Raw genomic sequence first — 26,942 nt, 5'->3', positions numbered from 1 at the left:
TTCTACTCATACATATGTTTCTCACCTTAAAGTATAATTATGAGACTCCTTAATGAAGTATTGGGTCTTTACTGATTGGTGGCTGTGCTAAAGTCTAGTTAAGATAAAACATGCAAGCACTACATGTGTAAGAGTTGCAGAGAAGGCTGGTAGCTGCCCAACATCATTGGCCTTATATCTTGTATCATTATTTAACTGTATGCACTGTTGGTGCCTAACCATTTATTGATTGTTGATGTGTCTTTCCAGTAAAGTACAGTGAAGAAGACGTGGATTTTAGAGCTAGAGATGCCTTAATTCTAATCCACTGTGCTTCCTGCTACCAAGTTATTTAAACTCCTGAGTTATGGAGATAATAATAACTACCTCCAAAAAAATTCTTTTTTGGTTTAAATGAAATATCCTATTAAAGTGCTTAGTACCTAGTGCCTGGCACATAGTAAATGCTTAGTAAATTTTGGCTAGTCAAAGTACTGTTCTGGTATATTCATCTGTGTTAATCATAGCAAGGGCCAACAAATACCTTGCAGTCTAGCAGGCAGACTTAATTTAAATGATCCACTTTGAAATGTTAGCTCTGCTTTTGTTTTCTCTTTAAAAGTAAGGTTAATTATATTGATAACATCTTCATTCTCAAACAATTGATGAGATATTTTTAGTTATTACTTTGAGGTCTTTGGATCCAAGGAGCAGTGTATTTGGGTGGTCATGTGGAACACTATTCTTCAGTGGAATTTAAAGTACAAAGCGTAGATTATAGATAGTTTTAAAAATCACATTTCTGTTAAGTATTGGCAATGTTATAAAAGGTAAGCAAACACTTTTACACAGTTAACACTTGATCCTGGCTTGAAAGGGAGGTTTTGATGCATTTATAGGAGCAAATATCAGTTAATTTAAGGCAACCAGGCTGGAGTGTAGAATCCAGCAGAAAATAGGAATTTGCAGATGTATTATTTTATTCAACTTTTTGAAAATGTTATTACCATTGTGGTTGAAGACAATATAATACTGTTAAAGAAAATATTTTAAATAATAAAAAATTTTCGAATTCTGCCACTTTAACATGTTTAAATTTTTTATTTATGCCTTTTCAAGGTATGCAGTTGTTTTATAATCTGAATATATGTACTGTTTTGTATTACTTTTTCACTTAATTCTATGCTATAAATGTTTTTCAGTATTTTTCTACAATCTTATTTTTAATGGCTCTATAATATGCCTTTGTTTTGTCCATTTATAGTTGTAAGACATTTCTCTTGCAGTTATGTTCAGAAAGTATATTAGCATTTTTCTCTTGGTGCAAAGAAGATAATGTATTGAAATGTGATACCGCATTTTCATCAATCTGTGATACAATGGGTTGCTTTCAGCTGGGAAATCTCTCTTTGAGAATGTGTGGATTATAAGGTTGGACTGCTTTACTGGCATTTCAGACTATCGATGGGGCAGGGATGAAGGCAGTGGAAAGTTCAAATGCAGAAGAATGAACTGGGTGGTCATGTATAACATATTTTTATATAGCAGCAAGAATGCCCTTGGCTTTCCTGCTGGTGCTTTCTTCAGTGATTTCTCTTCCCTTACCCTTTACCTCAGTGCTTCCCAGCTCTTTCCACATCATGGCACATGTGGAAATAATATTTGCATGGCACATGGGTAAGCAAGAATAATTTGGAGGCATCCAGATAAAGCTTTGTGAAAATCTGTCACATTTTCTTTATATTTTATGACTGATAAGAAATAGAAAATTCGAAGATTCTACACTCCAGCTAGAGAGCAAGAACCTGTCTCTGAAAAAAAGAAAGGAAATACCAAGATTCGATGTTAAATGCTAACATTGTTTTCAAAAATTTTAATAAGAAACTTGATCCTACTTTTCCGGACAAAACTTTTCTATATTCGAGTTTATGTTTGAAAGTGATGCACACAGTCTCTGTTTGAGTTTTCTGTTGATTTCATCAAATTCTCGATAGCTAGTGTCATCAAGACACTATAAAAGTAGGTGGTAGCAAATGTCCAAAGAATAGTTCTTGCTTCTTCTCCAATTGACTGAAACTCCTTTTTTCATCATGAATCATAATTTGCATAAATCAGTCTCTTTAAATTATATATTACACATATGATTTTTCTCTAAATCTAATTACTCTTTTCTTTTTTGTTTTGTTTATTTTTTCTTTTGTTGGCAAACGTAGTGATAAAATTTCTTGCAGTATGAAATACATTTTTATCTCAATCATACTTTTTCATATCCAATATTTCAGAATAGTGATAAAGCTTTTCTTCAAGTATATACAGATGTTGCTGTACTACTTTTCATTCTTCAGGTTGTTCCTGAACTAAATATCACTTGAGAACCATTTTTCTCTGTATATGCTAATACATTTTTACCTGTTCCTTGCAGGACCTTCTAGATATGCAAAAATGCAGTATTTTTAAGCCAGTAAATGTCTTTTAACAGATCTACAAAGTGGTAGCTATTCATGCACAGCTTTTTGGTTTTTTTGAGTTCATTAACTCTTGGCAAATTTTTTTTTTTTTAAATGAGACAGCTCATGAACTCCAGTATGAAGCAGCAGAGCATGGAATATGATTCTGTTTATAGAATCAGGCAACAAATGGGGACTCGGGGGCTTGGATTTTATTAGAATTGCTATTTTGATAAGCTCATTTAATATGAATTTCAAATCTACATATAAAGGGTACTTTAACTCCAGAATGACTTTTTGATATAAAGCTCTTATACCTTTCCTGTTGTCTTGGTTTCACCAGCAGGTGACAAACCTGGGAAATATTTCCATAATCCTCGGTGTTTCAAAGTGTTTATTGGAATGTGTATTCCCTGTGGTTTGATTTTCCTTTACAGAAGTATCAAGGTTTCTAACTGAGCACAATGACAGGGTTTAATAGATGTCGGTCTGCATTGGAAACTCTTGATTTTTAAAGCTTATAAGTTAGTGTTGCCTCTATGCCAATGCCCTGAAGTCACTTCCACGTGTGTCAATGCATCAATAATAGTGTTCTTGAGTTGAAAAGTAGAACTTTTTCCTGATTTCTGTGTTGCTTTGGTCCCCATGCAGGGATGGGTATAACATAAATGCTTCAACAATTTTATGAGGCAATTTGGCCTTTGCTTCATTGTGTGATCTTGAGCTCATCTGATTTTGATCTGATTCCAGTGGAACTGAACTTGTAAAAGAATATTATTTCTTATTTTACATTAGCATACAAAATTGAAAACATTCCTCTGCACAGAATTTTTAATAACATCCTTTATGCAGATACATGTGTTCATCACTTAGGTGAAATCTAATCCTCTTTACATTGCTTATCTACTGACTGTTTCGGCTTGTTTGTTTTTAGATCCAGTGACTTTCCAGTTTTAATAAAAAGCCAGCCTTATAGTGGTAAATACAGTAAATACTGTAAAATTTAAAGTCACTATATAAGTAATAAAATGAGAATAATATATTAGACTTTTTTTTGAGAATTGAGACATCTAAGTAGACACAACACCATTTAGGCAACTGTTATACCATGATTTTGCAGTTGCATAAAGTAAAATTGGAAGATTGAAGTATTCATTTTCATTTCACTCTTTTTAAGTTTAAGAGTATAGAAACTTTTTAAAGAAACTTTTGAAAAAGTTTCTGAAAACTTTATAAAGTATAAATATTATAAAAATATTTTGAAAAATTGCTCTTCAGAGCCTAATTTGTTTTTAGAAATAAACATTGGTTTTTATTTGGAAAAACCCAGAAATTTACTATGGCATTCCATAAAGAAAAGTTTTTGGCTTTTTAGTTAATGATAGAAAAAATAATAAATAAAGTATCAACTTTTAAAAGTAATAAAATCTGTTACTTAAATTTAGGAACGCTTGATACTGGACTGTAGATATAACAGCCACAGTAAGTATATGTCCTTCTTGACTGTTAGGAAAAAATTCTGAAAAGAAAGAATAAATTGGGCCGGGCGCGGTGGCTCAGGCCTGTAATCTCATCTCTTTGGGAGGACGAAGCGGGCGGATCATGAGGTCAGGAGATCAAGACCATCCTGGCTAACACGGTGAAACCCCGTTTCTACTAAAAATACCAAAACAAAACTAGCCGGGCGTGGTGGCGGGCGCCTGTAGTCCCAGCTACTCGGGAGGCTGAAGCAGGAGAATAGTGTGAACCCGGAAGGCAGAGCTTGCAGTGAGCCGAGATCGCGCCACTGCACTGGGCCACAGAGTAAGACTCCATCTCAAAAATAAATAAATAAATAAATAAACAAATAAATAAATAAACAAACAGAAAGCATAAATTGAATACAGAAAACCTAAATACTTTACAGATAAGCACAGTAATCAATTCAGTGCTGTAGTAATGATGAGACCATGGGGTGACTTGAGGGGAGGCCCATGCGAGGGGCTCTGTTGTGGGGCACACATCCAATCCTGCAGTCAAGATGATGATGGCTACCTTTAGGAAGTTGTCAGTGTTCGGATATTTCAGTTGTTGCAAACTTGAATGACTGGGTTTTTTTTGGTTTGTTTCTTTTTTGTTATTGTTTTAAGTTTAAAATTTTTATTGCTACAAAAATGTTCTAGCTGCAAGAGCTGGAGGCCCACCATACGTTAATCACTGTGGTATATCTGTCATAGAGCTTTGCCTTCCTGTTATCCTGGATCGGGCTCTTGTTTTCCATTGACTGCACCCCACTATTATTAGCCATGTTGTCCTGCTTGCTTCCCCTTTGGGAAGAACAGGCTTAACAGAGCTGACTTTGATCTGGTAGGTGAATCTCTTGTCTTCTGTGTTGGTTTTTGCTTGCTATTCCTAGTAGGTGGCAAGAATAGCATGGCTTTGTGTGGTATTCTTAGTGCATGGAACCTGAGATAGCTAACAGTAGGCCCTTAGTAAATAATCGTGAAATGAGTGGCTGACATCCATACAATGTACAGTGGGATAAAGGAGAAGGAGCATATTTATTTTCTAGGGGAGTCTGCAAGGAATCCACAGGTGGTGTTTGAGCTTAGACTTAAGGGATGAAAGGAATTTCATGGGGACCAAGGCAATGGGTGAGTGTTTCAGACAGAGGGGATAGCATTTGCAAATGTACTGCATTTGGGAAAGCATCTTGTATGTAGGGAATTATTAAATAGTTCTGATTTCTGGGGTATGAAATGAAGCTGGGTGTGGTGGCTCATGCCTGTAACCCCAGCATGTTGGGAGGTTGAAGCAGGAGGATCGCTTGAGCCCAGGAGTTTGAGACCAGCCTAGGCAACAAAGTGAGACCTCCATCTCTACAAAAAAATTCTAAAATAGCCTGAGGTGGGAGCATCACCTGAGCCCAGGAGTCTGAGGCTGTAGTGAGTTAGGCTTGCACCACGGCACTCTAGCATGGGTGATAGAGTGACACCTTGTCTTTATGAAAAAAAAAGAAAAAAAAAAGAGGAAGGAGATGAGGCTGAACAGTAAGGCAGGAAAATGATTAATATTTTCTGCAGAGCCATTTAGATGTTACTTTTTTTTTTTTTTTTTTTGTGGGTTGCTGCCCTTTAGTGGGTCCTGAAATTAATTGACAAGTTAAGATTAACACTTTTTTTTTTAAAAGTGAAATATGCTGGACTAGAGAATATCAGATTCCATAGTGTACAGTAAGTCCTAGGTGTAACCTAGTGAAACTGTTTTCTAATACGTGTGTGTATATATCGTGCACATGTGTATGTGTGTACTGGGTTGTAATGTAAAATGTATTTCAGTGATTTGGAGTTGAAAAAGTTTGAATGTCACAGTATTAGGTGTTGGGGAGTCACTGAATAATTTCAATTAGGGAAGTGATATGATGAGACCTTAGTGTTAGATAACTCTTGGTGTGTATCTGGAGAATAGATGGGAAGAAATGAGAACAGGTAAGGTGATCACAATATCCTACGTGAGAGAAGAAGGCTTAGAATAGGGTAGTGGCTGATGGAGTGGGCGGGTGGATGCTGATCTGTTCAGGAGGTGAGATGGCCAGGATTTAGTGAGGGGTGTGTGAGCTGAAGAGCAGGAGGATACCAGAGCACCAGCCCCGGCCATGGGTGTGCGGGGATGCCGGTCGTATTAGTAGAATAACTGCTTATTTACATATTTTTCTGTTTCACCTCTTGGTCATCTGGAGTAAAGTTTTTTCTCAGTTAGGAGAAAAGCAGCTCAGATAATATATTTTGAACCATAACAAATCTGAGCATAGGTTTGGTTCTTCCTGGAGATCAATGTTACCTTAAGCAAGCTTGTCCAACCCATGGGCCAGATGCAGCCCAGGATGGCTTTGAACGTGGCTCAACACAGCTTTGTAAAGTTTCTTAAAACATTATGAGATCTTTTTTTTTTTTTTTTAACTCATTAGCTATCATTAGTGTTAAAGTATTTTATGTGTGACCTAAGACAATTCTTCTTCCAATGTGGCCCAGGGAAGCTAAAAGATTGGACACCCCTGCTCTAGAGGATGAGCTCCCTGGGCTCACTGACTCCCACACCAGCCTGGCCAGGGTTCTGTTCAACCATTGACTGTTCTGTCTTCTGGCTTTTTTGCTACAGAAAAGCATGAAGCCAGTATTACTTTTAATTCCTCAATAGGTTCCCTTTTTTCCTGCTCCCCTTTTCCCCCTGACACCTGTATCCTTTCTCCATCCAAACAACTTATTCTGCCTTCCTTTAAGCCAGGAAAAATATTTCAGCGTTTAAAGTTCTTATCTCTGGGGTGCAGGCTTATAGGGCTCCTTTACTTTCTGCTTGGTACTTTTCTTCATTTTCTGAAATTTTTACAGTGAAACATGTATTACTTAAAACATATTTTTTTCTGATTATAAATGAGCATGTCTGTTTTAAACAATTAACAGGAATATAACAATGTATTAAGTACAATGGGAATATATCTAGTAATCTCACTCCCCAGAGGAAATTTCTGGTAGCATTTTGGAGAGTTTCTTTCTGTGCACATAATGGCTCATATAATCATGTGTAAGTATGATTTATGAAATGTAAATACCATCTTTCTATAGGTCTATAACATGTACTGTTCCCCGCCCCACTTAGCAAATAGCATGGCGACCTCTATGCCAGTTACGTATAAGCTATAACCTATAAATCCAGAACTTTGTAGGGGCCAGGGAGGTAACATGAGCAAAGAGAGTTGGCACAGTGTGGCTGCGATGGGTAGGCCCTGTGGTGAACTGATGGACTTGTACCTCTCATCTAAAGAGACAGCCAGTGCTTAGCTCTAGTCAAGTATTTATTGCTGTGTGAGAATGCCAACATGTGGGCCTATGTTTGTTGAATCTTTTGATGTTCTAAGAGAAGCTAGAAACCTAAAATTGTTTAGTTTAAATTTTGCAATTTTTCATCCACCATGTAGTCCAATCTGCTGTCTGGGTTGTGGCTAGTGATATGACAGTTTACCACTGGATATAGATGCATCTCATTCTATTTGAGTAGCTTTTAAGAAAATTTAAATGAGTGTTATCTTCTCCTTTATTTTTTCCCATTTACTCATCATTGAAGTGGATGTGTTCATTTTCTACAATACTGGCAGATACCCTAGCTCAGATAGGAAACTGAACAATAGATTAATCTATCAAGTTTTTGCAAAGTTTCTTTCTGGAGAATCCAGTGCTGTTCTATGAAATCCCTTAGCAGTGCAATACTTCCACCCAGGACCTTATAGCCAGAGGTGGCTGTTTATTCTTCTTTCTTAACTGGATAGCAAACCATTCAGAGAAGTAAAAATTGTAGAGGCTAAATGTAGATGAGAGGCAATTTCATTCACTCACCAACTAACCTGTATGTAAGGACTCAATGGCCGGGGTCAACAGATGTTTTGTCCTTGGTCCTAATAGGTGTTTCTTCCACCTATTCTGCAATCTGGATTGCAGAATAACCAGAGAAAGCATGGGAGCAGGCTACAAAAAGAGTCTGGTTTTTTATTTTGACCCATTAGTATGAAGGGTTGGATTAATTTCCAACAGATTTCAGCGCAGCCTCATTTCTAGTTCGTCATTGTATTGGCACTGAGTGGTTCTTTCCTCTTCAGGTTATTTCATGGATGTATGAAAGGAAACACACTAGTTACAGGCATTACCCAATCCTTTGCTCACATCTCTTTACCCCTCTGAGCCGCCTTCTTCTCTGTAAGACATGATTGCTGATGCTGCCAGAGTTGTTGAGAGGATTGCATTTTAAATAGGATGACTCTGTGAAAGAAACCAGCATACTGCTCTGTAATGTTGGTTCCCTTCTCCTCTCTTTATTATTTCTTTCAACATGAAACTTTTATCACATTTCATTCAAATGAGCTTTAAGAATATAGACTTTTCAGGTTGGAGACTGCATATTGACTTATGAGTGGTGGTAGCATAAAGAAGTAGAGCTGTCACTTGTGGCATTAACGTGCTTTAAGCAGAAACTGATTTTTTGTTTTGTTTTGTTTATGGTTTTTGACGTGTTTCTGTTTTGGTCTGACTAGGAGGAGCCTGATCTGGTTAGTGCAATTTATGGCCGAGGGATAGCCTATGGAAAGAAGGGACTACATGTGAGTATGTAATAGTTACGATTGCCATAGCGCCTACATGACCTGACACAGACCAGGGTTTTGCTAGAACTGCTACTGTTCATTGACCCTTGATGGCATGTGGAGTGGTATCTATCGTTCCAGTTCACAGATGAGAAAATGGCAGCTAGTAAGTGGTGGACTGGGGATTTCCACCCAGATCTTCTGAAGTAAACTTTGATAAACTGGATAGACTAAGAAAAGCATGAGAACCTGCTTGCATTCCTAAGAGATATTCAATGGTCCAAGTGGAGACTGGGCATCAATAGTGAACTAGGACTTAGAGTTTGAGTTCCTTTCACAATTATTAAAGGTTGATGAAAGAACAAAAGGTTTTTTTTAAGTGTGTAAAATTTATTTTTATTTGTTATATTTTATACTTTTTGCACATAGGTATAATATATTTGTAGCTGTAATCAAATTATTCCCCTTATTTCTTTGAGGAAGGCTGGAGGAGGACTATAATAATCATATTTTACACAAGCAAAGGTACTACGGTATAAAAATGAAGACTCCTGAAATTATATAGTAAATCACGAAATGGTGTAAGTTCAGTTTTCCAAATTTTTAGTCTAGGACATTATATGCAAACTTTTTCTATTGTCTTATTGTATACTAAAAATATTTGTGTGAAATTGTGCTCTGAGAGAGCAATACAACTTTTGCAACTTTTACATTAAAAATATTAAATGTTTAACATGTTTATTTTATTACAATTTATAACATATTACAATTAATATTGTACTAACCTTGTGCTGGCCCACTGGAGAAACTTTGTGTATCTGTATACTTCTGAGACATAGAGGACTGAGAATGAATTCAGAATTGGGAATGATGGAAGTGCTTAGGGAGGAAACGATATTTTACTCAGAGCATCAATAAATGACCAGGTTGAAGTTGCACTAGTAAAGTTCAGAGCTGCCTCTTCCTAATTCACATCTTTTAAAATTATACATCTTGAGATTAAATTTGCGTGTATATTTAATAAAAAGTTACACATGCATTTTTAATGTAAAAGTAACATGCAAATGTTAAAGAGAATTTACCTAAACTTCTTAAGATATAGATTTATAGGCTTATGTTTTTGATAGATACTATCTTGACCCATTTCTGTTCCCCCATTGCCACTGGTCAGCATCATTTCACGTGCTGGTATCCACATACTCATCCACTGAGATTCGTTGATTCCATGTTTAAGTAGATTAAGTTTAGATAATATCCTGCCATCTGTGGAACTTGTGATAGGTAGCCGGGTCTAACATGTTATTGTTGAGTAAGTAGATAGACTTGAGTGAGTTAAATAATTGTGATATCATGACTGATTTGACATGGCACATCTCTTACATAGAAGTGAAGTTCATATTTATTTTTAAACAATTGGTTATATCATTACTAAATTATTAGTTTTCTCAGAAAATCTTTTCAGCCTGGTTTTGAGTAACAGTATGTCTCATACTAAGCTAATGCCTTTTCAAGGACATTAAGAATGCTGAGCTTGCTCTGTTCGAACTGAGCCGAGTAATTACCTTGGAACCAGATCGTCCAGAGGTATTTGAGCAGCGAGCAGAAGTGAGTGTGGTTTTCTTTTTCCCTCTGTCGTTATTGGAATAGTTGAATCTCAATATTTTTCCTATCATTTTATTACTTGTAAATTTTAATGCTCCCTTAAAACTCTTATGTTTTTCTATGTAGGTACTTAATGCCTTTAAGCATGGTTGAAATTACTAGAAAACTATGGACCGAGTGATATTCCTGAACTAACACAGAAGAGTAATATTTAGTATGAAAATATGTGGTTATGATGTATACTACTTCTATAGATATTCATTGAAAAACATAACACATATTTACTGTATATGTGACCTACTCTAGCAAAACTTGATATGACTGTTTGTCAAACTAGAATTCACAGCCCTTGGAAGTGTTCATTCTGCTGATGTGTATGTGTGTAAGCACTTACCTGTAATTCTTATGAGATAGACCTAGCTGCGTGGACACATAGATCAAGTGGATGATTACAGCCACATCTTAATGGAACTTGACATAGAGACAGATAACATGTGGTGAAGATGCCATGTAGGACTGGCTCAAGTAGACACAGGAGGTGCTTCTTTGAGAAGAGAAGAAGGGGAATGTTAGGAGTGTTTGCTGAGGCCATCAGAGGAAGCGAGGCTAGAGCCGATGCAATCCCATGGTGTGGTGGGGACAAGATGGAGGAGAGTGTTCAGCGCAGGGAAGAGAGTCTGTACAAAGGCATTCTGTTTTATGTTTTTAAGTGAAATGTGTTTATTTTACTTTCTGAAAATAATAAGCTATCTAGGCTTGATATGTGTTACTGTATTTAGTCTGAATAAAACAACTTTTAATCATCTGATATGATCTCATGGTTGAACTAAAGAAAAAATTACTTTTTATTTTCTCTTTTGGGAGAGAAAACTAGTAAAGGAAGTGCTAAGGGTATAAGAATTTAAAAACTGTATTTGTGATATTTTTGTTCTCAAGATTATTGGGTCTTACAGTTCAGTCTCTTAAAGTGAATTTTTGTTTTGTTGGGGATTTGGCTTTTTGGATAAAATCTTTCTCAATGAATGATTTCATTTCTTACATCTTACCTATTTTGAATTGTAACCCTAAGGGTTAAGTGACTATAGTTTATCACTGCTTGAGACTTGCTGGTATTTAGTTGGTGTTTAGTGGCTAATTTGGTGACAACTTTGGTGATCATCTGCTTCTGGGAGAGGGGACTGATGCTTTTTCCCCTATATTACTCTGGTTTGTGTTAAAATCTGGTAAATCATGAATTAAATTAAGTATATTTAGGTAAGAATTATTTAACAGGTCTTTACAATTTGCATATCTAATAAAAAGCTACTGTTTATCAGAATGGCATTGGTAATTAGAAAAATACTTTTTAATTGTCTTATGTATAATAATATTCTCTTTTTCTGGCATTATTGGGCAATAATGTTACTACATACTGAATTTTCCAGCTAAATTATAACATACCATTTATATATGTCAGAAGTCATTTTATGAGAAATCTTTCACTTTCATGCTTTCTGAAATATTCTATATTTGATGAACATAAGTTAACTTTTTAAAGTTACTCATTATTATGCATATTGATTGTTGTGCTGGGATATGATAATTCAGTTATGTACCTAGGGGTTGATAAACTCAGGAGGGATGATTTTCCTTCCAAAATACAACCCCAGCCCACTGTGCTTTTTGAATTCTCAGGCTTATATTCAATTTCTTTCCTCTTTCTGAGCTATCATGCTTACTACTGGTGATAGGCCTGCCCGAATCCTCTCTCTCGCTGATTTTAGAGTAGGAAATTATAATATTTGGTAGAAATAACCTGTCTAATAAGGATAGAATAGGCTGGGCGTAGTGGTTTATGCCTGTAATCCCAAAATTGTGGGAGGCCAACACAGGAGGATTGCTCAAGGCCAAGAGTTTAAGACGAGCCTGGTCAATGTAGTGAGACCCCTACCTCTGCAAACAAATTTTAAAAAATAAATTAGCAGGGCATGATGGCATGACCCTGTAGCCTAAACTACTCAAGAGGCTGAGGTAGGAGGATTGCATGAGTCCACGAGTCCGAGGTTACAGTGAGCTGTGATTGTTCCACTACATTCCAGCTTGGGTGACAGAGTGAGACCCTGTCTCTAAAACAACAACAAAATAAACCCTAATTTAAGGACGTTTATTCAGGATAAAGTGCTGGGGCTTGATTGCATGAACACTGATACCCACTTTGGATTTTCTTATGTCTTTTTGGTTTACTTTTGCATTCTGAACTGTCTTCTGTATTTTCATGTTGCCTGAATACAACTGATTGCTGGCTCAAAAGAGCTTTTCCAAACAGGCTTGCAGATATTTTTCCTCCTACTCTGCAGATCATGACTCATGAGTTAAAAGTTGTTACACAAAAGGGCTTAAAGAGCATCTGGAATCTTAGAAGTTGTCATTCAGCTCTTCTTACCATAGAGGACAGAGCTAAAGTCCATGGAGGACTCTAATCTGTGTCCAATAATTTGTCTATTTTAATGGTTCAAAGTTATCTTTCAGGTTAATTTTGACATCTTTGTGTATATATGCCAAATTTTGATTTAAAAGGTAAAGTCAAGAAAAAAAAAAATCACATTGTAAGAAAAGTAACATCTGGTACAACCCAGAATGTGAAATAGTGACAAGGCAGTTGCTGCAGTCATAGTTCATCAGCCTCCTGCTTGACTGGACAAAGACTAGTGGCACCTCAGGTGGTTGACTTTGAACACCACCACATAGTATATGGGGTCAAGGATTGCAGCCTGCTGAGAGTAATTTTGTGAGTGGAGTAGGGTGAAGTGGAATTGAAGAGTCAAAAACATTGGGATTTTAGGGTTGGTCATTGGTATTTTTCCTGATTACATGTTTGGGATTTCTAGATTCTGTCCCCTCTGGGACGAATTAATGAAGCAGTGAATGACCTCACTAAAGCTATCCAACTGCAGCCTTCAGCACGGCTGTACAGACATCGGGGAACCTTGTACTTCATATCAGAGGTGACTTGTTTTTGTCTTGAAGTATTTCTTTTTATGATGATGAAAATTTCATTTTTCCCTTGACCTCAGAAAGTGACTCTTTGATAGATTTGGGCTTTGGCTGTTTAGTAATATATCTGTGTCATAAGAGTTATAGGCTGGGCGCGGTGGCTTACACCTGTAATTCCAGCACTTTGGGAGGCCGAGGCAGGAAGATCGGGAGGTCAGGAGATCGAGACCATCCTGGCTAACACAGTGAAACCTAGACTCTATTAAAAATACAAAAAAATTAGCCGGGCGAGGTGGTGGGCGCCTGTAGTCCCAGCTACTCGGGAGGCTGAGGCAGGAGAATGGTGTGAACCCGGGAGGCGGAGCTTGCAGTGAGCAAAGATCCTGCCACTGCACTCCTGCCTGGGCGACAGAGTGAGACTCCGTCTCAAAAAAATAAATAAATAAATAAATAAAAGTAAAGAATTATGAAAGCATTTTCTGTAGCTGAAATTAAACCCAGTGGAGAACATTAACTACTAAAAACATTTTCTTGTTTGAGCTGTCAGCAATAACTAATTCTGGACTGGCATTAAAAAAAGAGAAAGATAAATTTAGTTTGTGGATTGTATGTCAATCTTTCTTGCAAATGTCATCATAGAGAAGCAGGTGTGCATGTTGTCAATGTGATTATTAAACTTAGAGGTACAATTTGAATTTCTTTGGGTTTCACAACCCAAGAAACATACCCTGAACTAGCATGGCTTTCCAGACTATAGCTTCTCTATGTAAGTGACCCAAGCCTAACAAGGTTGTCTTTTATCATCAGAGTGACATTTATGATTGCCACAATTATTTCTGTGGCTTATAGTACTTTAAATAACAATTTTCTGTGCCAAAGAAAATATATTAAAAGAGTCTCAGCATAACACATTTTAATGTTAATCTGTGGCACAATTATTTTGGAACTATCCAGTATGATAAAATGTTAGTACCAGAAATTTCTCTAACAGATTATTACTATAATACTATTTGAGATAAATTTTTTTGTAGTTAAGACAGAGTGCTTAATTAAACCTTTGTGAGTTTTTCTCACAATTGCTTTTCTTAAAAAGCTCCCAACTATTTGAATGAGTAGCATAAGCATTTAACCAATATATAGTATCATAAAATGTTTCCTTTGAAGCCAAAAAGGGCAGAAGATAAATTGAGATATTTTTTCTCTACCAGCCAAAAATTAGGAAATGTTCACATATCTAATAAATACTATTTTATTTTTCCCCCCACTCTCCTTTTTGTAGGACTATGCAACAGCCCATGAAGACTTTCAGCAGTCCTTAGAACTGAACAAAAACCAGCCTATAGCTATGCTATACAAAGGTTTAACTTTCTTTCACAGAGGACTTCTGAAGGTGAAAGTGTTGTGCATATGTGTACCATATGATGACTCTGCTTCTCTTTTGTGGGTGGGAGGAATTTCTTTTGCTTGATGGCTGATCTGATGTAGAAGGTAGTCTGAATCAGCATATTTATTATTTATTGAGCTTCTACTCTTTGCTGGGTTCCTGGAGGGAGATACAGAAAGAGAAAGGATCAAAGGTTAATAAGTGGGAGAAATGATACTTTACCTTTATAGAGGATACAGTTTGCAAAGCTTTTTCCACATATAATTTATCATATGGTAAACATACTCAAGAACATAATATAAACAAAGTGCTATGAAAATGTAGATAAGAAAGATTCACTGGAACTGCAGAGTTAGAGAAAGTTCCAAAGAACAGGTGGACTTTGTCCTGGAGCTGGAAGACTGAGTAGGATTAGGGGGTGGAAGTGGGAGAAGAAAAGCCCATCAGGCAGAGAGGAAAGCATGGGTGAAGACTTGGGGAGATGGAAATATGGGCAGTTCACAGAGTGGGAAGTAGTTGGGTGTGGTTTAAGGGAGATGAAGCTGGAAGGTCGGTGGAGGGCAGGTCCTTATCCTGGAGTACTGTGCTAAGCATTTTGACTCAAATTTGCAGGCCAGAGGAGCTATAAATTCTAGATTGCCAAAATGCATAGGTTCCAGCACTGAGACCAAATCTGTAATTTAGAAAGTCGATTCTGACAGCATGGTGGCTGAGGAGATGGGGGACAGAAGGACTGACCGGGTGACATTGTTTGGGTCTAGGTCAGTGGGCATGAAACTTGACCCAGCTCCTTGAGAGACCACAGGGACAGGTTGGGAGACCCTTCTGAGATTCACTGTATTGGTATCACTTGAGGACTGCCTGACTGCTGGGCAGAGGAGGTAGAGGGAAACAAGAAAGCTATCTGAACTGACTGAAAGTTTGGGCAGAAATGTGGCCTGTAGCCTGGCCCTTCCTCCTGCCCAGGCACTCAGTTCCATGTTCTGAGTCTGTGCGGGGAACCCACCGTGAGAAGGCTTGTGCCAGAAGCCGGGGGCCTGGAACCTGATGAGGAGCTACCTCTCTTACCTGGGCTTCCTTAGTGCCACTCAAGGCCTGCCACATAGTAGGTGCTCTCACAAAGGACACATCCAAGCTACCTGATGGAAGACAGACAGGCCTGAGAACGAAATAGAGTCAGCCTGCACAACTGAAAAGCGATTCGTTCTGATAGGAGCCCCAGAAGGTGGTACTTAACGAGAACTTTGAAGGCTGTGAAGAAATTCAGTAGTGTGTGGCAGGGATGTGTATTCTGACAGAAAGAACAGACATTTTATTATTGAAAGTGGTTTGAGGATCTGACATACATATATTTGGGTTGTGGGGAGAGTGTTTACCTGTGAAAAGGCTGCACATTGCAAATCCTCAGTGTTAAGGACAATGCCTGTCACATAGGAGGTGCTCAATACGTATTAGTGGAATAATGAATTTCAAGGACAGAGCACTGAAGTTGGTGTTAAAAGGTCTTGGTTTGAGCTCTTGCTCCAGGCTCCATGGGCAATCAGTTTCTCCTTCCACGTCTGTAAAGTGGAAACAATTCTACTTTCTGCCTCTTGGAGTGATCACGAGGATTCAATAAAATACTCCATGTGAAAAGTACTTTGTAAGCTTTAAATAGGAATCGAATATTAATTATTATAGATTATTTTATCTGTGAAAATTAAAAATTTTACAGATTCTAAAAGAAAACTCCCATTCCACTAAAAGCCAAACCAAAGGAATTTTGCAGATTCTATTTCATAAACCTCACATTCCTTTTGGAAGTATGTGGAGGATGCTCCTAATAAAGACCTCTCTCTCCCCTCAGGATTCAGACTGGCAGCCGTAGACTTTGAGAGCAATTTCTTAAAACATGCTTTGAGCAGCTGCCAGATAGACTTGTCCAGTTTATTTTGTATCTACCCTCTGTTCCTCTCATCTTCTCTGACAGTCACCTTAAATTTAAAAAATTCAGAACCTCAGTACTCTACTCAAATATCTCATGGAGGAGAAAAAGATTACAAATACAAAAAAATACCAAACTATTCATATTAAGAGGTTGAAAATATTTTTAAAAGTAAGCAAATGCAAACGATTTCACTTTTAATGTTGTTACTGTAGAGCCAGGTTTAGGAACGTGGACGGGGCTCTTTGGGGTATTTGAAAATGAGAATTTTTCAGAAAAGAGAAACTAACCACAGTTCAGCACAAGAACTGAAATTCACTTTGATTTACTTTAGATCTGCGTGATAAGAACCTAGAAACAGTGCTTTCATTTTGAGCGTTAGAAGCCCCTCAGCAAACTAGTCCTACCAAGTTATTTGGTGCTCTGTCGTTTTCACCAGGCTCATAAGCGCAGCATCAGCAAGTATAATAGATGGGAACTCTTGCTTTGCGTTTTTATCGATCTGCTGTCTGAGGAGGTTAGAGTGGTTACTTACTGTCTCCTTCATCCCAACGGCATCCCCATGAGGTATAGGAGGAGTGGAAGGTGTCCCCGTTACACAGATTGGAAAACTGAGTTCATAGTGAAATGGCTGAATTAATAAATGAACTTTGCTTAGATTTTTTTGTTTCTCTTGTTAACCTTAGAGACAAGTATTAAATGGACCAATAAGTTTGAGCTATTTTTATATCCTAAAGGTGGTCTCTCTTGGCCAACAGCAATTTAAAAATTAATTAAGTGGGTGATTGCTTATTTACTATATGATGTCATACGTTAGAAGTATATTAGGCAATATTGCGAATTTTATGACTATCCAATTCAGGGGTTATATGAGGCATTTTGGATCTTCCTAGGGAAACAACAAAAGCTTTTCTATTGAATCCCATTGTTTTATCTATGTTATAAGGATATTTCACAAACCATGTGTCCCAAGCACCATCAGCCTTCACTTTGAGAGTTTTCTGAGAGTGTTCTCTTAGTTAACAAGGAACAGCCCTAGGGTGGTGGTTGCCTGTCAACTAGTAAGAAAGATGGGGACTGAAAATGGTGGGATGGCATTTGCCAAGCAAATTAATTCAGAGCCAATTCATGTGCTTAGAGATTGATTCATTCAAACGTAGTTTCTTTGTTCCCAACGCCTTAAAATCTTGATTCTACTATGTCCCCTCTTTGGCAGAATGAGGTAGAGAGCTGTGCAGTGATTAGACAGGAACCCTGAAACCAAAGACTCTTAAAAGCTGAAGAGAAATCAGACTTTGAAGAACTGTGGCGTCCAAGCATGCTGTAAGTGGAGTGGGCAGCCCCCTGGGCGTCTCCACCTAGCTGTCCACAAGCACTCCAGACTTAACACGCCCCGATGGGCTCGTTATTCCCTCCTGCCCCACCCCATCCCCACCTGCAGCTGCCCCTTCTCCTGTACTTCCTTACTTGGTTAATGCTCTCGCCACCCACCCGAGCTCTTCAGCTTAAAAGCTTCCTACCCTTTCTTCTCCCTCATCTCCCATACCCAGGCAGCCACCAAACTCTGTTGTAGTTTGCCTTTCAAAATGTCTCCTGAGGTTGACCCTCCTTTTCTCTCCTCAGAGACAGTTTCTTAGTTTGAGCTTTCATTATCTCTTGCTCCAACTACTGCAGCAACTCCCTCATTTGGCTCCCTGTCTCCATTCTCTTCCCTCCCTAGTCTGTCTTTGTTGCTGCTAGTAGTAATCCTCTCTAAAAAGTACATTTCCTGAGGTCATGCACCTGTGTGAAGCCCCCTAGTCCTCACTGCCTGCACAGTTTGGCCCAGGAGGCCCTTCCTTTCCTGGCCCAGCTTTCCACATTAGCCTGGTCTCCCATCTTTTCCCTCTCCCCTGTACCCAACCATGCACCCTGCACTCCTGCCTCACTAAATTTTCCACCATTTCTGAGTGATCTATGCCACTGTACAGTACTATTTCCCCCTCCAAAATGCCCTCTTTCTTTACCAAATTCCTTTTCATTCTCCCAAGACCCAACTCAATTGTCACTTCCTCCCTGAAGCCTGTTCTGTTACCCCAGGCTCAGTTAGTGGTTTCTTTCTCTTCATTCTCAGAGACTTACTTATATCTCTATTGTAGCTCTTAATTTGTATTCCAATAACCTGGTGACACAATTGGCTTTCTAACTAGACTCCATTCTTAGAGGACAGAGATAATGACTGGCTCATCCTTGCCTCCCCTGCACCTCACACTGTCTCTGGCACATAGTAGGCGCTCAATACATGTTTACTGAATTAAGAATATAGTGGTAAACTCTTAAAAGATCAAGGTTACACTGTGGCAAGAAGCCTAACTAAAAGTGATCTTTAACATTTCTTAAATGTTAAAGTTTATCCATTCCCATCTCTCTACCCAACCGTAGATGTTCAGCAGGAGTCCTTAATGAGTAGATTGTCATCCCATTGTTGCCTTTGAAGAGTTTGCACACCAGCCTCTCTTGTCCTGCTGTCTCCCTTTCAGAGAAAATCAAGGTGCAGGGAATGAATGCCTTTTTGAAAGCAATTAGAATTGTACTGCTTTTGCAAAACAATTTTGTGTGCCTTACCAAATCATTAAATATTTATTGAGTGCCTACCATGTGCAAGGTATGTGACATCTTCAGTAGTTTTCTTCTATGAATTATCTAATCATGTGTAAAATTATCTAAAGTCAAGTCTTTTGCATTAAAGCTATTAGAGATCATGATGCCTTATAGCAGGTAACTTTAGTAAGTATGTCTTTTCCTTAGGAAAAATGTTAGTAAGCTATATAGTCATAATTTTTTTATTGCAGTGTATGAGTCACAGTGAAAAGTACATTTAACATTGGTTTAAGCCTAGGTTGTTTCTACTTAAATAGAATGGTTCATTTGATTAATAGTTTTCATAGATGGAGAGGGAGTTAGGCAGTAGCCAAGTATACCATGCATTTCCAAGGACAGCTTCCCAAAGCACAGCGCCTGCTTAGCAGTTCTCACTGTCTTAGCCTCAGACTTGGTATTAGGCAGATGGAAGCTCACCCCAAACACCTGCAACTTAAGGTTTTTGTTTTGTTTTGTTTTACTTTTTCTTTTTCCTTGTAGATCATGGGAATCCTTCAGATGGTGAATCTAGGAGCCTTTTTGCTTGTTTTATAAACAGTTTCACATTGGGCTTTCTTTTTTGTCTCTCGGTTCAATTTTAAATGTTGCCAGTTTTGATTGTTTTAAATTATTTCACACAGCTGTTAGGCTTGCTTTTGGTCCTAGGGCCTTTATTAATTAAGGATATGATATTAATAATATGAAGGTGAAATGATTAGTATTCAAAGTTTTAATGAAGTAGCTAGTAATAAAGTAGGTAAAATGGAAAGCTGATTTCCCATTGTAAAGGGGAGAAATTTAAGGCTCGTATTTTTCATAGTAATGCATTTGTTTACTGAAATTAAAGCCTTCTGACTTATAGTTTATTGCATTTTCTGCCTGTCTTTTTTTAAAGTCCTCCTATTTAAAAGAAAATCTGTCAGACTATGTAGGATATATATTTAAATCCTTTTATGATTTAAGTGAAACTCAATTTTAACAGTTATGCAAATGAAATAATTTTCTGTACACTTTTTACAGGAAGCTATTGAATCCTTCAAAGAAGCTTTGAAGCAGAAAGTTGATTTTATTGATGCATATAAAAGTCTAGGGCAGGCGTATAGGTGAGTAAAATAATAACAGTTGGGGTAGGAGGGAGGCTGAAGAGTGGGGAGACAAGATAGCTTCACATAATATTTTAAAAGAAATGATATTTCTTAACCAAAGGAGATGGGTATTTTGAATTGCACAAGTATGTATAGATTTGTTGATATTTTCTCTGGAATGCAGAAAAAAATAGTGTCAGAGGATGTCATGATGCACAGTATTCTCTCTTAACTTCAGTGTGTGTGTTGGTCTAGAAAACATTCGTCCTTCAAGGATTGTTGTTTTGAACAGTGGCATTATAAACTGTTGGGGTATAGATGCTGTTGCTACTTTCTTAGACAATAACTAAGGTAAATTTCCTATGATCTTTTTGAAAAGTCCTAGAATGAAGGGATGGAAAAGTTGTGATTATAATGTACATCTATTGAGAATGAAAAGTTGTAACTAGAACTTGGCTTCCTGACCCCATGCATTGCCCTGATGAATAGAGCTATTGTGACTTTTGGCCTAAAAAAAAAAAAAAAAAAAAAAAAAAAAAGTAGGCCAGGAGAGGTGGCTCACACTTGTAATCCCAGCACTTTGGGAGGCTGAGGCAGGCATATCACTTGAGGTCAGCAGTTCGAGACCAGCCTGGCCAACATAGTGAAACCCCACGTCTACTAAAAATACAAAATTAGCCGGGCATGGTCGTGGGTGCCTGTAATCCCAGCTACATGGGAGACTGAGGCTGGAGAATCGCTTGAACCCGGGAGTCAGAGGTTGCAGTAAGCCGAGATCATGCCACTGCACTCCAGCTTGGGCGACAGAGTGAGACTCCGTCTCAAAACAGGAAAAAAAAAAAAAGTATATTGTGTTATGAAAAGGAAGTAGGATGACATGAGTGAAGGAGCTCATGACTTAGTTCTGCCTTGGTCGTTCTGCAGGTATGAGTGCTTCACTTCTCTGAGCTTCTGGCTTCTCACTTGTAAAGGTGCTACAAAAGCTAGAAAAGAAAAATAGCGACAGAAAGTCCCTTTATTAGGTACCTTATTCTGGAAGGATTATATTCAAGAACTTATTTATCTGATAGTTTGCGGAACTCTTATACTAACTTGGAAAAAGTGTGTCTGGATTTGTTTGGGGTTTAAGGGATGATATTTATGCTTCCTGTCTCACAGAATTTTTGAATAGAAATTGAAAACAGATTTGAAAGCACCTTGTAAAGTGCTGTATGAATGTAAGCAGGAATTGTATTTTTTTAAAATGTCCATTATATATAGAGAATTAGGTATAGAACATTTTGAAGTTACTTCTATTCTTTGTAATATATAAAAGAATGAACTGCCAGGCTCTGTGGCATGTGCCTGTGGTCCCAGCTTTTCAGGAGGTGAGGTGAGAGCATCACCTGAGCCCAGGAGGCTGATTTCAGCCTGTGCAATACAGTGAGACCCAGTTTCTAAACCTATTTAAAAAGCAAATAAAAAGCAGATTGATCCATAACAACCATTTCCATTCTGGAATGGTTACAATTCTAAAATACACTTCTTTTTTCAGAATTCTAAATTATATAATGATTTACTAGATTTTAAGCAAAGCAACTTTGGTGACCAAAAAAAAAAAAAAAAATGCATTTTTAAGGCTATGAATTTGATTGAGAATGATGAACTGTTTATGATTATAATTGGTATACTTTTTTCCAAATGGGAAAAGTATGTTTTTATCCATATATTAAAATTTACACACAGTTCTTTAGGGTTTGGGACTCATTGTGAATAATCAAGGAGAGGGGTTTGAATAAGCATCTGCCTTTGGAAATCAGCAGATGAATTTTCCCCACAGAATTTCAAGAGCTCTGTGGTTATCCTATAAGCTGGTAAGATTTAGAAGTAAGTAGAATGTAATGTGTCAGAGGCTATAAAAAAGTAACAAAGGGAACACCCGCATCAAGGTATCTTGTTTACATATTGGTCCATAATTCTGAGGATAGCTTATTCTGTATGTTTCCTGTAATGTCTATACTGTATTCATAACTATTATTAAATACCTAGAGAATTGGGCAATTTTGAAGCAGCCACTGAGAGCTTTCAAAAGGCACTGTTGCTCAACCAAAATCATGTGCAAACCCTCCAGCTCCGGGGAATGATGCTCTACCACCACGGCAGCTTACAGGAAGCCCTTAAGAACTTTAAGGTGAGCATCCGTAAATAAGTACACAGTAATTGGAATTCTTGGATTATTCTTCAGTGAAGTTTAGTGAAATGAATAGAGAAGGGGGACTGAGAATAGTGTTTTTACTCTAACAAAAAGAAAGAGAAGAAATCATTGCCCTTGTCTTATAGACTAGTTTACAGGTCTGGTTTAACCTGGAGGGAAAACTAATTCCGGAGTAAAGAATAAGGCATTTCAAAGTTTTCTTAAACTGTATTGATACTAATGCAGCATTTTGTCCTCAGCGGTGTCTGCAGCTAGAGCCGTATAACGAAGTGTGCCAGTATATGAAAGGGCTCAGCCACGTTGCCATGGGACAGTTTTATGAAGGGATAAAAGCACAAACAAAAGTTATGCTGAATGATCCTCTCCCAGGCCAGAAGGCTAGCCCTGAGTATCTTAAAGTGAAGTATCTCCGAGGTAAGTCAGAAAATCACAGAATTGTTGGATTTTCATGCTCAAAGCTGTAGAAATCATATTGCTTGACTCTTTTATGTTCCATATGAAACAGTGGAGTCTGAAAGAGGCTAGGTGACTTGTCCACAGCCACGCCTTGTCAGTGCTAGTGTTGAGACTAGATGTTTATATCTTCGAAAGATCAGTCGAATGCGTTTTCTACCACTTTTAAAATTTTTACTTTCTAAAGTTAAAACATTTTTTACTTAAGTTGAAAAGCCATATTTTGAACTAAATGTGACAAGCATCTGGAGTATTTGTGTCTCATCACATGTTATCCAAGAATACAGGAAGGGCAGGAAACTGACATTCTGTGAGGTTCTTACTGTTTTTTTTTTGTTTTGTTTTGAGACGGAGTCTTGCTCTGTCACCAGGCTGGAGTACAGTGGTGCAATCTCAGCTCACAGCAAGCTCCGCCTCCCGGTTCATCCCATTCTCTTGCCTTAGCCTCCTAAGTAGCCGAGATTACAGGGATGCGCCACTATGCCCAGCTAATTTTTGTATTTTTCATAGAGACAGGGTTTCACCATATTGGCCAGGATGGTCTTGATCTCTTGACCTCGTGATCCACCTGCCTCGGCCTCCCAAAGTGCTGGGATTACAGGCGTGAGCCACCATGCCCAGCCAGTTCTTACTGTTAAATGTGAACTTGGTATATTTGACTTGTCATTCCTTCATATCAAAATTCTCATATATTTTGGAGAAATATGACGTGAGGAAGAAAGCAAATCTTGCAGTTACCCTTTTATTAGTTGTAGTTTTACTCGCCTTTTATCTCCTGTCTCTGAAGACAGTTTTTTTTATTAAAGCCTACATTTTCTTTTGCTATTGTGAGCCCTTTATACCATGACTGTCCAAAAGAAAAAAAAGTATAACGCTGTGTGTGTAATTTTAAATTTGTAGTAGCCACATTAAAAAAGTGAAAATCAAAGAAGTGGAATTAATTTTAATAACGTATAATTTTAAATTCAGTATATCCAAAATATCAGTTCAACATATAACATAATTAATATGAAACTGCTATTCATTAGATACTTCACATTATTTTTTGTGCTAAGTCTTTGAAATCTGGTGTATATATTATGCTATAGTACATCTCAATTTGGATGTTAAATTTTCATTGGAAATACTTGATTTGAATTTAGAATTTATAATATTTATAGTTGAAAAAGTAGGTTCATATGTGCAAGTCATTTCAAACATACTGAAGTTTTCTAATGATTGAATCAAGTATCAGTTTGTAGGTTTAAATTAATTCAAACGGTGAAACCCCGTCTCTACTAAAAAATACAAAAAACTAGCCGGGCGAGGTGGTGGGCGCCTGTAGTCCCAGCTACTCGGGAGGCTGAGGCAGGAGAATGGCGTAAAAACCCAGGAGGCGGAGCTTGCAATGAGCTGAGAGATCTGGCCACTGCACTCCAGCCTGGGTGACACAGCGAGACTCCGTCTCAAAAAAAATAAATAAATAAATAAGATAAAATAAAATAAAATAAAATAAAATTTAAAACTCAGTTTCAGTCACCCTAGCCTCATTAAGTATCCAATAGCCAGGTGCCTTGGGGCTACCTATTAGGCAACATCTTTCTTTACCCTGAATTACAATTCCCTTTTTTCCTGGTTTAGTAGAGCTTGCACTTGTGAATTATAGGCAGAAGGGGCAGGCGCTGTGTACTTTGGGTTTTTTCCTACAGTGCTTTCATAGAGATAAGCAGCAGTCCATTAGTCGGTTGGTGAAATCATATATCCAATTAATCTGTATACCAGTTGACAGAGTACCAGGCTCTGTCTGACACAGAACTTGGATTCTCAAACTCTGGAATTGAAAACAATGAGATTTTTAGTGGTTTTCCTGGAAAGGTGATTAAAATTTAGCCAAAGTAGGCCAGGCGTGGTGCTCACGCTTGTAATCCCAGCACTTTGGGAGGCCAAGGTGGGGGATCACGAGATCAGGAGATCGAGACCATCCTGGCTAACACAGTGAAACCCCATCTCTACTAAAAATACAAAAAGTAAGTCGGGGGTGGTGGCGGGCACCTGTAGTCCTAGCTACTCTGGAGGTTGAAGCAGGAGAATGGCACAAACCTGGGAGGCAGAGCTTGCAGTGAGCCAAGATCTTGCCACTGCCCTCCAGCCTGGGCGACAGGGTGAGACTCCGTCTCAAAAAAAAAAAAAAAAAAATTAGCCAAAGTAGAACCAGACTGACTGACTTATATTTGACCTTGTTATCTCAAGTCAGTGGCAGGTTACCTCTATCATATACTAATAGTGACTTACTAAAATTTAGAAACTCTTTTTAGAATTCTTATAATTGAAGAACAGCTTGTTACAAAGTATTTGTATAGCAGTTAGACATAAGAAAGTTTCTTTAGCAGTATTTGGATGTGTCAGATCTCCTTTCCTTTCTGCAGAGTATTCTCGATATCTTCATGCACACCTTGATACCCCCCTTACGGAATATAACATTGATGTGGATCTGCCTGGAAGCTTTAAGGACCACTGGGCTAAAAATCTGCCTTTCCTCATAGAAGACTATGAAGAGCAGCCAGGGTTGCAACCCCACATAAAGTAAGTGCTTTAAATGAAGATCATATTTTTTCCCTTTCTCAAAACTGAGCTATAAGCTGGGCATGGTGGCACGCTACCCCCTGCTACCTGGGAGGGTGAGGTAGGAGAATTGCCTGAGCCCAGGAGTTCAATCAAGCATGCTATCCTTGTGCTTGTGAATAGCCATCCATCACACTGCAGCAACACAGCAGAGACCCCATCTCTAAAAACAAAACAAAACAAAAAACACCTATAGCAAACATCATTTTAACTAATGAAATGGTAGATACATTAACATTAGCATTGGGAGTCAAACCAAAAAGCCCAGAATCAGTGCTTCTCTGTAATAGTGAACTATAAGTCCTAGACAGTGCACAGAGAGAAGAAAAAGAAATCAGTGATATGGATTAGAAAGGAAAATAGAAAGCTGTCATTGTTTGCAGATCACATAATTTTCTACAAAGGAAACCTAGAAGATCTACAAATTATAGGAAATGATGAGATTTAGCAAGGTCATTGTTTATAATCAATATACAAGAATCAGTTACATTTCTATATATGAATAACAAAAATATCATTTATAATAGTAACAAATACTTAGAAAAAATCTTACAAAATCTGTATAAAACCTGTATGGAGATCACAAAACTTAATTGAAAGTTACTAAGCAAACAAATAAATGGTGAGAAATACTGTGTTCATGGATTGGAAGTTCAGTAACATTAGAAGGCCATTTCTCTGCAAATTAATTATAGATTTAATAAAATGCCATTCAAAATCCCAAGTTTTTTTGAGGCACTTGTTGAGCAAATTCTGTAAATTCTATGGAAGAACAAAGGACCAAGAATAATTAAGATACTCCCAAAGAAGAGGATACTCAGGCTTGAAGGGGAAGGTTCTCATCCTACCAGGTGGCAAAACTTAATATAATAAGGAGCAGAATGGTATTGGTGCAGGGATAGACAATGTACTAAAGGAAGAGAATACATACCTTAGATAAATGGTAAAGGTGTGTTACAGATCAGAATGGGACTGGTCAAGATGTGGGGGTGGGCCAATTAGGTTATTTTATGGATAAAATAAAATTGATATTTGCGATGGCATAGTAATCTAATTCCAAATGGATGAAAATCTGAAGTACGAATGGCAAAATATTTTAAACTTTAGGAGGAAATATAAACGAAGATGTTTATGACTTTGGGGTAGACAAGGATTTATTAAGAAGCACAAAGCATAGATTTGAAACAAAAAGATTGATAAATTGGACTACATTGAACCTAAGAACTTCTGTTCAACAAATGACACCATAAGGAAAGAAAAATAAGCCCAAATTGAGTAAAGGTACTTGCAAACTTAATAACTGACCAAGAATTAGTGTCCAAATTTTTGAAGTGTCACTACAAATTTAAAAATAAGAGACAACCAATAGAAAAGTGTGCAAAAGACATGAACAGGTAATTTTACCACAGGGAAAACATGAATGATAAACATGAAGAGATACTTCATAAATTAAGGCCTCATGAGATTTTTTTCAGCCACTAGATGAGCAAATGTCACAAAATCTGATAATAGTAATATTGGTCAGAAGGGAGATTATGGAGAACTTTTATACTCCTGATGAGAGTATAAGTT

General features: G+C 37.7%; 1 protein-coding gene across 3 annotated transcripts in view; it reads left to right on the top strand.

Annotated features, from left to right (window-relative positions):
- The window catches only part of TTC13 (tetratricopeptide repeat domain 13), a 76,284-nt gene that overhangs the window by 27,491 nt on the left and 21,851 nt on the right, over positions 1-26,942 (top strand). For 2 of the 3 annotated variants that reach the window (XM_025397317.1, XM_025397326.1), the window contains 6 exons: positions 13,005-13,121; positions 14,390-14,500; positions 20,058-20,140; positions 22,151-22,292; positions 22,556-22,730; positions 25,175-25,331. In XM_025397317.1, the coding sequence (XP_025253102.1) occupies positions 13,005-13,121; positions 14,390-14,500; positions 20,058-20,140; positions 22,151-22,292; positions 22,556-22,730; positions 25,175-25,331 (785 nt within the window). Of the gene's footprint in view, positions 1-8,487; positions 8,554-10,047; positions 10,141-13,004; positions 13,122-14,389; positions 14,501-20,057; positions 20,141-22,150; positions 22,293-22,555; positions 22,731-25,174; positions 25,332-26,942 lie in introns of all 3 variants that reach the window. The other variant, XM_025397311.1, reaches the window with a different exon arrangement.

This window comes from Theropithecus gelada, chromosome 1 (assembly GCF_003255815.1).
Source record: "Theropithecus gelada isolate Dixy chromosome 1, Tgel_1.0, whole genome shotgun sequence".
Classification (NCBI taxonomy): domain Eukaryota; kingdom Metazoa; phylum Chordata; class Mammalia; order Primates; family Cercopithecidae; genus Theropithecus; species Theropithecus gelada.
The sequence above is the reverse complement of the archived record's forward strand: the minus strand, read 5'-3'. Positions and strand labels throughout refer to the sequence as shown.